The following is a 16,633-nucleotide window of genomic DNA, read 5'->3' on the forward strand; positions in this document are numbered from 1 at the left end:
AAAGACTGATAAAAAGATCCAACTTTCAAAACCAGTCCTTGACTAGCTAACAGTCAACTGACAGGTTGTCTAACTAGTTTTTAGACATATTAACCAAATAGCTAGCACATTACCCCCACTCCCCCAGAGGAAGTTGCAGACACTATTTCAATGTGATTTTCTATCCTAGAGGGGACATGCACATTTAGGTTCTGCTCGGAAAATTCCAGGAAACGATGTCATGGCTTTAGAAGCTTCTGATAGGCTAATTGACATCATTTGAGTCAATTGGAGATGTACCTGTGGATGTATTTCAAGGCCTACTTTCAAACTCAGTGCCTCTTTGCTTGACATCATGGGAAAATCAAAAGAAAATCAGCCAATACCTCAGGAAAAAAATGTAGACCTCCACAGGTCTGGTTCATCCTTAGGAGCAATTCCCAAACGCCTGAAGGTACCGCATTCATCTGTACAAACAATAGTACGCAAGTATAAACACCATGGGACCACGCAGCCGTCATACCCCTCAGGAAGGAGACGCGTTCTGTCCCCTAGAGATTAAACTATTTTGGTGCGAGAAGTGCAAATCAATTCCAGATCAACCGCAAAGGACATTGTGAAGATGCTGGAGGAAACGGGTACAAAAGTATCTATATCCACAGTAAAACGAGTCCTATATCGAGCTAACCTGAAATGCCGCTCAGCAAGGAAGAAGCCACTGCTCCAAAACCACCATCAAAAAGTCAGACTACGGTTTGCAACTGCACATGGGGACAAATTGTACTTTTTGGAGGAATGTCCTCTGGTCTAATGAAACGGAACTGTTTGGCCGTAATGACCATCGTTATGTTTTGAGGGGAAAGGATGCTTGCAAGCTGAAGAACACCATCCCAACTGTGAAGCACAGGGGTGGCAGCATCATGTTGTGGGGGTGCTTTGCTGCACTTCACGAAAGATTTTCCTTCCTTATGAAGCCTTAATGTGGCTATATTGAAGCAACATCTCAAGACATCAGTCAGGAAGTTAAAGCTTGGTCGCAAATGGGTCTTCCAAATGGACAATGACCCCAAGCACACATCCAAAGTTGCTGCAAAATGGCTTAAGGACAACGTAGTCAAGGTATTGGAGTTGCCATCACAAAGCTCTGACCTCAATCCTATAGAACGTTTGTGGACAGAACTGAAAAAGCGTTTGTGAGCAAGGATGAGGCCTACAAACCTGACTCAGTTACACCAGCTCTGTCAGGAGGAATGGGCCAAAATTCACCCAACTTATTGTGGGAGGGTTGTGGAATGCTACCCAAAACGTTTGACCCAAGTTAAACAATTTAAAGGCAATGCTACCAAATACTAATTGAGTGTATGTAATCTTCTGACCCACTGGGAATGTAATGAGAGAAATAATAGCTGAAATAAATCATTCTACTATTATGCTGACATTTCACATTCTTTAAATAGTGGTGATCCTAACTGGCCCAAGACAGGGAATTTTTACTAGGATTAAATGTCAGGAATTGTGAAACTGAGTTTACATACACCTTAGCCAAAAACATTTAAGGTTTGACTGTACATGCATTAGTTTCTAAGATATCTGAGTTACAGTTCATATAAAGAAATCAGTCAATTGAAATAAATTCAATAGGCCCTAATCTATAGATTTCACATGACTGGGAATACATATTGTGTACAGATCCTTGTGACATGGGCTGTGCATTATGCTGAAACGTGAAGTGATGGCGGTAGATGAATGGCACGAAAATGGGCCTCAGGATCTCGTCAAGGTATCTCAGTGCATTCAAATTGTCATTGATAAAATACCATTGTTTTCGTTGTTCGTAGCTTATGCTTGCCCATACCATAACCCCACCATTGGGCACTCTGTTCACAATGTTGACTTCAGCAAACTGCTCATCCACACGATGCCATACATGCGGTCTACCATCTGTGAAGAGCACACTTCTCCAGTGTGCCAGTGGCCATCGAAGGTGAGTATTTGCCCACTGAAGTCGGCTATGACGCCGAACTGCAGTCAGGACAAGACCCTGGTGAGGACGACGAGCGTGCAGATGACCTTTCCTGAGACCTGTTTCTGACAGTTTGTACAGAAGTTCTTCGGTTGTGCAAACCCACAGTTTCATCAGCTGGCCGGGTGGCTGGTCTCGGACGATCCCGCATGCGAAGAAGCCGGATGTGGAGGTCCTGGGCTGCGGTTGTAAGGCCGGTTGGACGTACTAACAAATTCTCTAAAACGGCGTTTGCTTATGGTAGAGAAATACATTCCATTCTCGGGCATCAGCTCTGGTGGACATTCCTGCAGTCAGCATGCTAATTGCACACTCCCCCAAAACTGCACATTTTAGTGGCATCTTATTCTCCCCAGCACAAGGTGCACCTGTGTAATGGTCATGCTGTTTAATCAGCTTCTTGATGTGCCACACCTGTAAGGTGAATGGAGTATTTTGGCAAAGGAGAAATGCTCACTAACAGGGATCTAAACAAATTTGTGAACATCATTTGAAAAGCTTCGTGCGTATGGAACATTTCTGGGAACTTTTATTTTGTGGCCAACACTTTTACATGTTGCAGTTTTTTTTTTTTTTTTTTTCAGTGTAGCTAGCTAATATGTAGGTTCTTTTTTTTTTTTTTTTTACTACATATTTGAAAGATTAGCCAGCTAGCTCTGGCTGGTTGTGGAGCTGGATTTATTTTTCTTAAGCATTGATTTAGGGAACACTTTGCCACAGATGGAAATAAATAGCCTATCTTTGACTTCACCATCTATTATCTCAAGTTTTGGCATCTTCCATAAATTGCGGCCCTGACTCCGCCATGGAAATTAACTCGGCAAATAAAGAAACGTCCTCACTGTCAGCTGCGTTTACTTAAAGCAAACTTAATGTAAATATTTGTATGACCATAACAAGATTCAACAGACAAACTGAACAAGTTCCACAGACATGTAACTAACAGAAATGAAATAATGTGTCTCTGAATGAAGGGGGTGTCAATCAAAAGTTAGTCTGTATCTGGTGCGGCCACCAGCTACAGACTGACTAAGTACGGCACTGCATCTCCTCCTCATGGACTGCACCAGATTTGCCAGTTCTTGCTGTGAGATGTTACCCCACTCTTCCACCAAGGCACCTGCAATTTCCCGGACATTTCTGGGGGGGAATGGCCCTAGGCCTCACCCTCTGATCCAACAGGTCCCAGATGTGCTCAATGGGATTGAGATCCGGGCTCTTCGCTGGCTATGGCAGAACACTGACATTTCTGTCTTGTAGGAAATCACGCACAGAATGAGCAGTATGACTGGTGGCATTGTCATGCTGGAGGGCCATGTCAGGATGAGCCTGCAGGAAGGGTACCACATGAGGTAGGAGGATGTCTTCCCTGTAACGCACACCGTTGACATTGCCTGCAATGACAACAAGCTCAGCCCGATGATGCTGTGACACACTGCCCCAGACCGTGACGGACCCTCCACCTCAATCCCGCTCCAGAGTACAGGCCTCTGTGTAACGCTCATTCCTTCGACAATAAACGTGAATCCGACCATCACCCCAGGTGAGACAAAACCGTGACTCGTCAGTGAAGAGCACTTTTTGCCTGTCCTGTCTGGTCCAGCGACGGTGGGTTTGTGCCCGTAGGTGACGTTGTTGCCGGTGATGTAAGGCAGGTCCTCACCAGACAACAGGCATACAAGCCCTCAGTCCAGCCTCTCTCAGCCTATTGCGGACTGTCTGAGCACTGATGGAGGGATTGTGCGTTCCTGGTGTAACTCGGGCGGTTGTTGCCATCCTGTACCTGTCCCGCAGGTGTGATGTTCGGATGTACCAATCCTTTGCTGGGGTTACACATGGTCTTCCACTGCGAGGACGACCAGTTGTCTGTCCTGTCTCACTGTAGTGCGGTCTTGGGGGTCTCACAGTTCGGACATTGCTTTTTATTTCCCTGTTCACATCTGCAGTCCTCATGCCTCCTTGCAGCATGCCTAAGGCATGTTCACGCAGATGAGCAGGGACCCTGGGCATCTTATCTTGGTGTTTTTCAGAGTAGAAAGGCCTCTAGTGTCCTAAGTTTTCATAACTGTGACCTTAATTGCCCACCGTCTGTAAGCTGTTAGTGTCTTAATGACCATTCCACAGGTGTGTGTTCATTAATTGTTTATGGTTCATTGAACAAGCATGGGCAACAGTGTTTAAAGCCTTTTACAATGAAGATCTGTGAAGTTATTTGGGTTTTTAGGAATTTTCTTTAAAAGACGGTCCTGAAAAAGGGAAGTTTATTTTTTTGCTGAGTTTAGTTACAAAGAGGGTGATGAGGCTCTGGTAAAATGGCTGACTATTGAAAGATGGCTTATCTGTTTTTCTACTTTGTAATGGACACAGTGCAACCTTTTGGTAGGTAGGCTGCAGTACAGCGAAGTCAAGGTGGTTCTCACTGGGGAAGTGAAATGATAGGCTTCAATGACTGCTGACGATCATGTGTGCCACAAATTACCTGCAATGATGTTCCTTGAATTTTATTTTGCTGGTGCCTTTTCATTATCTGGAAACACACTTGTGGTTTCTTGCTAATGTTACACCAATTAAAGCAGTGGTGCATGTAGTGAAGTAAAACTTGTGGTCAAAACCAAACTTGTTGACGGGGGGAGCGGTTTTGCGAAATGCTATCTTATCACGCATTTGTACCATTTTATAAGATGGTCATATCTATCTTGTTTTTTATACCGACTAGCTCAAATAAGTGAACATTGTCAGATTATGATCATTTTCTGTTAAGAAAATCAAAGTTTGCACCCCGTATTTGAATTTGCTCAGGCGGCCAAGTGGCCACAATGCTCATCTCAGTCGTGAAAAGGAGTAACTTTCCAGACGTTTCTGGTTTTCAATAAACAATGGCATGCTGGCATGTGGTAACGTTATAGGCTGAAAATATTTAATGTCGAAGTATTTGCTCCCTTACTGATTTTTCTCTATTTTTGATACTGAATGTTAGCAGATCTACAAGCAAAACCTAATATTAGATAAAGAACCTGAGTTTACAAATAACACACTTTTATTAACAATGTTATGCAACACCCAATTTCCCTGTGTGAAAAAGTAATTGCCCCCTTAAACTTCAACTGATTTGTCCAAGTGTAGATGTTGCACAGCTGCTGTATCAGCAATGTAAAATTAGGTTTGCCTCAATTGGTATACATCCTTTCGACAATTTAAAAACATTCACTAAGCTTCATAGTATGAAAATGTAATAGAAATAACAGTAGGCTACATCAATACTATAGCAGTAGGCCTACCTGTATGAAAATCGACTATATAAACAAAACTGTAATCGCTTTTTAGAAACGATTACACATTCAAACTAGTTGCAAATGATCTGCCTTTTATCTTTTGAGGCAGAGGATGCTTCTCAAAGTTGAGAAGCACACTGCTGTATGACACAAGCAAATCCCAATACAGATATTTTTAGTCAGATACTGTATATAATGACAAGATTATCTTGTCTCCGCTCCAACAATGGGAGTGGTTGTCCCAAAGGCCCTGCAAAGTAGTCAGCTAGCCAACTACTTTTTATTGTTGATTTAATGAACAAGGTTAATGTATTGACTGCAGGTGGTTGCAGAAATGTTATTTGTGATGTAATGAGAAATATGGGTGTCATACAGGCTACTCATATTGCACCCAAAGTCAATACATTTCTGGCAGGAGAGACTGCATGCTACTGATTCTGCTTCCACGCGCACATCTGTTTTACGTCTCTGGTATAGCAGGTAAAATTACTGCGTTCACATCCTGTTCACGGTTTGCGCATGCGTAACTCCCCTGAAATTGTATTTATGATTAGTAGCCTACTGAAGCATGGAATGCAATAGTTCGTAAATGTCAACCATGTCCTTTGTGTATAACATGAAGTTTTGTAGGCTACAACAGACAAGGGCGACCGTCGCTGATCAAGGGGAAGCTTCAGCGGATCACTGAGCAGCAGCTACATAATTTATTTTTATGTAAATTTTAAGAACTTTAATCAGATTTGTATTGTATTTTAAGTGAATTTACTTCAACTTAAGGATGTAGTGGTTGAAGGAAAAAATATTACTCCAAGAGACTGCTCTCTATTCACTTTTCTCAGGGATTCTATTGTAGGACGTGTTCAACTGGGCACAAGATTGTGAAATATTTATATTGAAACTTTATGTAGAACGAAAATGCCTCCGAATAGGGGTCAGTTCTGTCTTTCTGCAACGTTCCACAACGTTTGCTTTAAGAGCCATACACACCCTACACAAACAGAGCGACCGAGCGTCGTATGCAGTCCGTTCCAAAATTGTAGACATAGGGACTTGACTCAACCATTGGTGACTTACATTTGGACTCGAGCACAGGGGATTTTGGACTCGATTCAGACTGAAGGTTTAGTGACTCTATTAAATCACTGGGCTGCTTGTCAGAGGAAGAAGTGATCTCATCATTGTTGTGAGTGGCAGGGGGAGGGGCTTGGTGTGTGTAAATGGGAAGGCGCACACCACTGAATCAGCGAGGGAAATGAGGCCATAAAGACATTAGAATAAGTGCACATAAATGCTAATAAAACGGTGTATAGTTAATTTTTGTGATACAGGCATTTGGAGTATCGCGCTGAAACATACATTTGAATATATTCGAAATATTGCCCAGTCCTAGTATTCCTCCAGATAGTGACCACTTAATGTAATAGGCCTTGTCTCAGTCTCTAGTGCAGAGTTTCCCAAACTCGTTCCTGGGGACCCCAAGTGGTGCATGTTTTGGTTGTTACCTTAGCACTACACAGCTGAATCAAAGCTTGATGCTGTGTTAATTTCTGTCTACAAAAATAGTGACTAAAATATTCATCACACCTACTTTTCACTGGCAATTGACGAGACTATAACTGTCTAAATAGACCCAGAATCCTTTCATTTCAGTTGACTAAAACGATACGAGACAAAATTCTCTGTGAATAAAATCTAAGTGGACTGGATTGAGAGCTTTTCAAATAATATTAGCAGCACAGATGCGCAGCGCAATTCTGTTCAGCAGTGGGAAGGATGAGTCATACACATTGTGCAGGCGACTCTCTTGCTTCACCTTAGCTAACCAGTCACAACTAGCCTTCTAGTTAGCGATCATTTGCCTGGTTATGAAACACTGCTTTACAAAATTTAAAAACAATGGCAGCATTGAGTTTAATAGTTTCTCTCCCTTGAGTAGGCTGTAGAAAAGTAGGTGGTCTTTTTAAATTGTAGTCTTGTTCAACCTGCCCACTTTTCCCACTGCATTTCATATACAGGTTCTGTAGCCAAGTCCCTCTTTTTTTTTCCTCAGAATACAGCTTCATTCTATTTCTATAGACATGACCATAATACTGGCGCAATGTTTTTCTTTCTATTGTGCAGACCACATTTTGCATTCATAAAAAGCGTATCGCGGGCTGCTCTAGAACTAGGCTACTTGCGGACCGAACCGTTAAACATTTGACTACACCTTGTTCAGTGAGATTACCTCATTAGCTAGCTATAGCTAACGCCCTGGGCCGCGTTCAGCAGGACAGAACGTTCAGATATAAATATGCTATGTAGAACAAACATGCCTCTCTGGCACGTTGAATAAGGAATAATGTTGGCGCTCTTCATGGAATTTCTATCTGCAAAGTTCAAGAATTTAACATTACCAGTAGCCTATATGGAAGCATTACATTGGCACAGAAAGGAAAAGGGATAGCAAACAATTTCTAAATTCCTCTTGCCAGTACGCTATAGGCCAGGGCTCTCCAACCCTGTTCCTGGAGAGCTACCCTCCTGTAGGTTTCACTCCAACTCAAGTTGTAACGAACCTTATTCAGCTTATCAACCAGCTAATTCTTAGAATCAGGTGCGCTAGATAACGTACAGGATGGTAGCTCTCCAGGAACGGGGTTGGAGAGTCCTGCTATAGGCTGACTGGGTAAATAACTTTATTTTGAGTTAATATGGACCCAGTCACTCAGTCTTGAGCACTTGGACCAGGACTCGAGCCCTGGGCAAAATAGTCATTACCCCTCGTTCTACTTTTGGAAATCAATATGGCTGCGGCGTCTGTAGAACGTTGATGGCAATGACACAACAGATACTACTTTGAAGCACCATCTGGTGTTTGTGCCCCCCCCCCTCTGTTTTGTAATGTGCAGTATCTATGTAGGCTCAATTAAAAATGTACATGGCCAGATAATTCTAATATATTATTCTTATGTTTGTATTCTCTTCCCAACAGCATAAATGACAATGTTATGCAGCAAAAATGTGGTAGGACAAGGCTGTGTAATTTGTTTACTATAGGTTAATGAGTCAATACAAATTCTGACTAAAATGAAAGGGAATTTAGTTGAATACAGTGGGCCATTTTAGTAGTCATTTTTATAACTAGACTAAATCATTATTCAACTTACAAATGTGACTAACACTAGACAAAATCCCCCACCTCAGAGTGCAAAAATTAACACTAGCTTGATGATTAGTTGATTATTTAAATATGTAGTGCTAGGGCAAAAAACTAAACGTGCACCCCTTGAGGTCCAAAGAACAGTTTGGGAAACACTGCCCTCGTGGCTAACTAAGTCTGCCCTCCTGTGGCCATCTTTTCATCTTCCAACTACTCCATCCTCAGGTAAATGACCTTTTCTGCACTCTTTGCTTATTTGGTATTTTATTTAGTAGTATTATTCATGTTTACTATGCTCCAGTACTTTGCCATCTCACACCCACTTGACTGTCTACACTTTATAGTGTTGCTCAATATGTATCCTGGGGACCCACTGTGAATGCTGTGTTTGAGACTTCTTACATGCTGACCACACCGCTTGCGTCATGTGCACAGGCGTTGAATAACATGCGTCTGTACATTTGCAATCATTGCACCCACGCTGCTTGCGCCAACGAGCATCTGCGTTGCCAGGTGCTAAAATAGAAGTTGTTTCTATTTGTGGCGCAGAACGTGCTGCAGTCCTGCCTCTCCCATCTCTGGTTTATAGAAGCAGACACCCACGTGCCATCTCCTCATTGGTTTTACCCACGTGGGTGATTGAAACACGAACTGAGGTCGGTCGTCCTCATGGTAATACTATTAGATGCCAATCGCCATATAAAGTCCAAAGAAAAAGCCTGAAAAGAGGAGAGGTGACTAGAAACGATTCGGTTGACCAGTTTATGTGTGGATTAATTGTCGTAGAGGACCTAAAATAACAACTCAACGTTTATATCCCAGGACAAAGTAGCTAGCAACTGCAAGCTAGCTAGCTAAATTGCCATAAATGTTTAATGCTTTTTGACCTGTCCCCAAATTAATATAATTGGGTTGAGTTTGTTGTGATATTTCAACCTGCGTGTCGTGGTCGCGTTTGATGTGGGGGGACAAAATCAATTCCCACATGATGGCGCACACCCGCGATCGGTTTGGGTACGGTGTTAGGCTGTTTACACAGGCAGCCCAAATTCTGATCCTTTTTAGAACTAATTGGTCTTTTTCAGATCAGCTTTGAAAAATATTTGTGTAAAGATGTGATTGGTCAAAAGACCAGTTAGTGGAAAAAATATCAGAATTGGGCTGTCTGAATAAACGCAGCCTTCGTCTATCTGCTTGGTACATGAACGCAAGTTAAGTCACTGAATAGGGTTGCAAAGCTACTGGTAATTTACCAAAGTTACTGTTATCTAAAGTACATTTGCCAATGATTACAACCTATGGTAATTTTGAAAGTATATGCTTGACTAATTTGAGAAAAAAGTACTCAAAAGAGTATATAAATATAAAAATATAGTATTCCTTTTATCTGTCTGTCCATTTTAGTTTCTTGTGAATAGACCATATGGTTCAAGATAATGGCCTAATTAATCAAAAATGTCATTATTTCAATTAACTCCAACTCTTCGAACTATAAAAAAGTAAACTGCCAGCAGTTTGGCATCAACATTTACAACATGTTGAAACCGTCATATTAAACAGCAATGGTATTCACTTAGTTGATGGTTTAAATTTAGGATCATGTTGTACAGCTTCATTCTGTTTTGTATTTAAAAATGTATTTTAAATGTGAGAAGGCCAGAGGCCCAGAGAATTAGACACCTGTGATCATCTGAAGTACTCAAAGGCAACTAGATATCATTTGATATCTCTCCCCCCCAACTTCAAAAGTTTCCAGTAATATACCCTCCCTTTGCAACCCTACCACTGAAGATTTCCCATTTTTAGACATGTCCAGTTATATTGTTTTTAGGATAAATCTACTCAAACTCAGTCATATTGGGCTATGTAATAACCACACAATCACAATAAGAAACCATCAGGACGGTTAGAAAACTGACTTAATTATTGGGGGTAAAGCCAGTTATAAGCTCTCAACGGCTGATTATGGCAGTGTTCTTTAACCTTTATGACAGAGACCTCCATTAAAGTGGAACCTAGGGATGTTTGGTGTGTTCCCCTGTGAATCCAGATGTGTTAATATGAACCTCTCCCTTTCTCTCTCTCACTATCCAGAGAGACTGGCCAATGCCAAGGAGGAGAACCTCAAGATCCATGCCACCCTGGACCAGACTTTGCAGGACCTCAACAGCTTCTAAGAACCCCCAGATGGACTCTCCGAATAACCACCTTCGTCCACTTATCCTCTGCCGACCTTCGCTTTCCGCCTCTCTCTCGTTAAGTCTAATTTCTCCCCGCTCTGCTGTAGTGGAGGGTGCCAAAACCACTATTTACAATGACACCTTTATTCTCAACAACATTGATTGTTCTTGTTAAACTTTAGGTGTTCTTCAATGTGACATCTTGCGGAAGCTCTTGCCTTTATCCATTGGAATGGTGTTTAATAGGGGAACTCTGTTGTACTTGTGTGGTCTATTCTATCTTCTCCTTGCTTGTGTGGTCGATTATTCTAACTTCTCCTTGTTTGAATGGTGCTAGCATGACTGCCTTTTAAGGATTTATTGCCAAGTTAACAAGAACATGGTTAGGCCACTCATCCATTATAGCCCATTAGAAAAAGGGGGAAACTGAGCATTTTTTCTTTTTACCAGCCATTTACTACATCAGACTATTTACTCCTGTCCTGCTGTTGTATACTCTGGCCTGGTTCTTTTTTGTTCGCTAGCACCTTCCCCTAACTCTTAAACTCTGAATGTTCACAGATCTGAAAGGGGTAAACAAGATGGAGTACGCTCCGCTTGGCCTATCAGAGGGATGGGCCATTTCCACATTGCTTAGGCCTATGCAGTCCTTTCTGACTAGTTAACACCAAAAAGGGTTAGTGAATAGGGTACAGAATGTAACTATCTTTCTGTCCTCCTATATCACTCCTTTTGCCTACTTTACACCAATACGGGTTGGGACCAAAACCACATTGGGTGGTGTTTTTCCTATTCCTTAGGTATTTGTTTGTGCCTGATATTTTTGTTTTATCCCACTTAAACAATAGCCACTATCACAAGACAATGCTGCACTTGTATGACACTAATTATTTGGCTGCGTTTACATAGGCAGCCCAATTCTGTTTTTTCCACTAATTGTTCAGATCTTTTCATATTAGCTCTTTTTCCGAGCTGATTGGTCAAAATACAAATGAGTGTGAAAAATATTAGGTTTGGACTGCCTGTATCAACATAGCCTTTTTAGTTTGACAGGTTTATGGTGAAGTTCTTGGGTTAAAAAAATCAATGGCTATCACCTTACCAGTACCATGAAAATTATAGAAAATGGGTGGGGGATATGATCAGTGTGATGCAAAACAGATACATTTTTAATAGGGGATTAAACTAAAACACCAATAATTAACTCAACGTTTTAACTGGAAACTCAATGTGTATAACCACTTTGTTTGTCTTGTTCCATTGTAATGACTTTTTGATGTTGAATAAAGACCATGATTTTTACTGTCATACAAAACTATCGTCTAAGTTAGTTTCATTGTTGTGTAGACTTTTTGATTGAATTGACCCATCTCTGGCTTGAGTGCCAGCCATCTTTTGATTTGTTTATTAGACCATTTAAAAAAAATTAAAAAAATCATACAGAGATGCATGCATACATAAAACAATTAACACAAGTAAAATGTATTTCTTTCATGTTACACAACTAATAACTATCATACAATAATGTTAAGCTCACTTAGAGGAATAGTCATCTTCATTGATCATTTTCAAAAACTTAATCGGTCTTGATGTGCTACATGTCTTTATACTGTATATCATGTTGGTTTTCAGCCATTATGAATTACATATGTTGATTGACTTACATTTCTATTTTCAGACCATACTATGCTATTGAGTTGTCAGGGATTGTATGAATATCTCTGTCATGTGCCATGTTTTGGTACCACTACCCGTATGTGTCCACTCAGTTGTTCATGTCGAGGGTGTGCCTTGCATGTGTTTGTGTGGGAACGCTTCGTCCTGGCTCTGAATGTTTCATCCTTGCTGTACCGATCCAATGGCTGCGCATCACTTGGCAGAACTGAAGGACATCAGTCAAGTGACTGGTCCTAGGCACTTTACCCTGAATCTTAACTTGAGATCGTAGGTGCATATGTACAGTACCAAAGTTTGGACACACCTCGTTCAAGGGTTGTTCTTTATTTTCTCTATTGTAGAGTAATAAAGACAACTATGAAATAACGCATGGAATCTGGTAGTAACCAAAAAAGTGTTAATCAATATTTTATATTCAATGAAGCCAATCTTTGCTTTTATGATAGCATTACACTCTTGGTATTTTTCTCAACCAGCTTCACCTGGAATGCTTTTCCAACAGTGATGGTGTTCTCACATATGCTGAGCACTTGTTGGCAGCTTTTCCTTTACTCTGCGGTCCAACTCATCCCAGACCATCTCAATTGGGTTGAGGTCGGGTGATTGTGGAGGCCAGGTCATCTGAAACAGCACTCCATCACTCTCCTTGGTCAAATAGCCCTTACACAGCTTGGAGGAGTGTTTTTGGTCATTGTCCTGTTGAAAAACAAATGATTGTCCCACTAAGCACAAACCAGATGGGATGATGTATCGCTGCAGAATGCTGTGAAAGCCATGCTGGTTAAGTGTGCCTTGAATTCTAAATAAATCACTGACAGTAACACCAGCAAAGCACCATCACACCACTTCCATGCTTCACTCTGCGTCTCACAAAGACACGGCGGTTGGAACCAAAATTCTCAAATTTGGACTCATCAGACCAAAGGACAGATTTCCACCGGTCTAACGCCCATTGCGTGACAATCGCGGATTACAAGAAGAAAACCAGCCCCGTCGCAGACATCGACGTCTTGCTCACAGACAAATTAAACTTCTTTGAGAACAATAGTGCTACTGACATGGCCCACTACCAAATGCTGTGGGATCTCCTTCTCCGTGGCCGACGTGAGTAAAACATTTAAACGTTAACCCTCGCAGGGCTGCCGGCCCAGACGGCACCCCTAGCCGCATCCTTAGAGAATGCGCAGACCAGCTGGCTGGTGTGTTTACATAATAAATCAATCCCTATCCCAGTCTGCTGTCCCCACTTTTCAAGATGGCCACCATTGTTCCTGTTGCCAAGAAAGCGAAGGTTATTTTTCATTTTATTTTAAGGTAACTGAACTAAATGACAATCGCCCCGTAGCACTCACTTTTGTCATCATGAAGTGCTTTGAGAGACTAGTCAAGGATCATATCACCTCCACCCTACCTGTTACCCTAGAGCCACTCCAATTTGCTTACCACCCCAATAGGTCCACAGACGATGCAATCGCCATCACACTGCCCTATACCATCTGGACAAGAGGAATACCTATGTAAGAATGCTGTTCATTGACTACAGCTCATCATTCAACACCATAGTGCCCTCCAAACTCATTAAGCTTGAGACCCTGGGTCTCGACCCCAACCTGTGCAACTGGGTCTTGGATTTCCTGATGGCCGCCCCCAGGTGGTGAAGGTAGGAAACACCCACAAGGGTGCGTTCTCAGACCTCTCCTGTTCTCCCTGTTCAACCATAACTGCGTGGCCATGCACGCCTCCAACTCAATCATCAAGTTTGCAGACGACACTACAGTGGTAGGCTTGATTACCAACAACGACGAGACTACAGGGAGGAGGTCAGGGCCCTCGGAGTGTGGTGTCAGGAAAATAACCTCTCAATGTCAGCAAAACAAAGATGATTGTGGACTTCAGGAAACAGCAAAGGGAGCACCCCCCTATCCACATCGACGGGACAGCAGTGGAGAAGGTGGAAGGTAAGTTCCTCGGTGTAAATACAGTTGAAGTCAGAAGTTTACATACACTTAGGTTGGAGTCATTAAAACTCGTTTTTCAACCACTCCACAAATTTCTTGTTACCAAACTATAGTTTTGGCAAGTCACTTAGGACATCTACTGTGTGCATGACACAAGTACTTTTTCAACAATTGTTTACAGACAGATTATTTCACTTATAATTCACTGTATCACAATTCCAGTGGGTCAGAAGTTAACATACACTAAGTTGACTGTGCCTTTAAACAGCTTGGAAAATTCCAGAAATGATGTCATGGCTTTAGAACCTACTGATAGGTTAATTGACATCATTTGAGTAAATTGGAGGTGTACCTGTGGATGTATTTCAAGGCCTACCTTCAAACTCAGTGCTTGACATCATGGGAAAATCTAAAGAAATCAGCCAAGACTTCAGAAGAGAAATTGTAGACCTTCACAAGTCTGGTTCATCCTTGGGAGCAATTTCCAAACGCCTGAAGGTAACGCGTTCATCTGTACAAACAATAGTTTGCAAGTATAAATACCATGGGACCACGCAGCCGTCATACCGCTCAGGAAGGAGACGCGTTCTGTCTTCTAGAGATGAACGTACTTCGGTGCGAAAAGTGGAAATCAATACCAGAACAACAGCAAAGGACATTGTGAAGATGCTGAAGGGAACAGGTAAAAAATTATCTATATCCACAGTAAAACAAGTCCTATATCGACATAACCTGAAAGGCCGCTCAGCAAGGAAGAAGTCACTGCTCCAAAACCGCCATCAAAAAGTCAGACTACGGTTTGCAACTGCACATGGGGACAAAGATTGTACTTTTTGGAGAAATGTCCTCTGGTCTGATGAAAAAAAATAGAACTGTTTGGCCATAATGACCATCGTTATGTTTGGAGGAAAAAGGGGGAGGCTTGCAACCCGAAGAACACCATCCCAACCGTGAAGCATGGGGGTGGCAGCATCATGTTGTGGGGGTGCTTTGCTGCAGGAGGGACTGGTGCACTTCACAACATAACTTTCCATCCTCATGATGCCATCTATGTGGATATATTGAAGCAACATCTCAAGACATCAGTCAGGAAGTTAAAGCTTGGTCGCAAATGGGTCTTCCAAATGGACAATGACCCCAAGCATACTTCCAAAGTTGTGGCAAAATAGCTTAAGGACAACAAAGTCAAGGTATTGGAGTGGCCATCACAAAGCCCTGACCTCAATCCCACAGAAAATTTGTGGGCAGAACTGAAAAAGTGTGTGCGAGCAAGGAGGCCTACAATCCTGACTCAGGTACACCAGCTCTGTCAGGAGGAATGGGCCAAAATTCACCCAATTTATTGTGGGAAGCTTGTGGAAGGCTACCCAAAACGTTTGACCCAAGTTAAACAATTTAAAGGCAATGCTACCAAATACTAATTGAGTGTATGTAAACTTCTGACCCACTGGGAATGTGATGAAAGAAATAAAAGCTGAAATAAATCATTCTCTCTACTATTATTATTTCACATTCTTAAAATAAAGTGGTGATCGTAACTGACCTAAAATAGGGCTATCTTCTGTATTTTTTAACCTTTATTTAACTAGGCGAGTTAAGAACAAATTCTTATTTACAGTGACAGCCTACCTGGGAACAGTGAGTTACCTGCCTTGTTCAGGGGCAGAACGACAGATATTTACCTCGTCAGCTTGGGGATTCGATCCAGAAACCTTTCGGTTACTGGCCCAATGCTCTAGCCACTGGGCTACCTGCTGACCCGCCTGTATACCACCCCTACCTTCTCACAGCACAACTGATTGGCTCAAACGCATTAAGAAGGAATTCACTTCCACAAATTAACTTTTAACAAGGCACACCTGTTAATTTAAACGCATTCCAGGTGACTTCCTCTTGAAGCTGGATGAGAGAATGTCAAGAGTGTGCAAAGTGCGTTTTAGCTGTTTTTTGGTTACTACATGATTCCATATGTGTTATTTCATAGTTTTGATGTCTTCACTATTATTCTACAATGTAGAAAATAGTAAAAATAAAGATAAACCCTGGAATGAGCAGGTGTGTCCAAACTTTTGACTGGTACTGTATATACAAGTTATTTACATGCATACATCAAGTTAGAATTCATGCCTTCGTGGTAAATCATGTGTCTTTAATGTAGGGCTCAGGTTGGGCTTGGGCCTGTTGGTAGAGTCAGGCTTGAATTTCAAAGGTTTGCGTGTCTGTCAATGAGAAATTTCCACAAAGACTCACCGTTCACAACATCCCACCCCCTAGTTTGGATATCCCCAACAATATATTTTACTAACAAATTCCAATAACCCTTAAATAATATGAAGTCAACATGGAAAATCATCAATCAACTGTTGAACAAGAAAAAGGCATCTACAACTATCCCATCTCAA

The 16,633-nt window shown here is 41.8% G+C and overlaps 1 protein-coding gene across 5 annotated transcripts in view; it reads left to right on the top strand.

Annotated features, from left to right (window-relative positions):
- Window positions 1-11,911, top strand: part of tpm3 (tropomyosin 3) — a 35,895-nt gene extending 23,984 nt beyond the window's left edge. For all 5 annotated transcript variants that reach the window (XM_014177645.2, XM_014177644.2, XM_014177656.2 and 2 more), the window contains 1 exon segment: window positions 10,511-11,911. In XM_014177645.2, the coding sequence (XP_014033120.1) occupies window positions 10,511-10,593 (83 nt within the window). In that variant the 3' untranslated portion in view covers window positions 10,594-11,911.
- Window positions 11,912-16,633: the final 4,722 nt, after the last annotated feature.

Source organism: Salmo salar, chromosome ssa27 (genome assembly GCF_905237065.1).
Source record: "Salmo salar chromosome ssa27, Ssal_v3.1, whole genome shotgun sequence".
Taxonomy (NCBI): domain Eukaryota; kingdom Metazoa; phylum Chordata; class Actinopteri; order Salmoniformes; family Salmonidae; genus Salmo; species Salmo salar.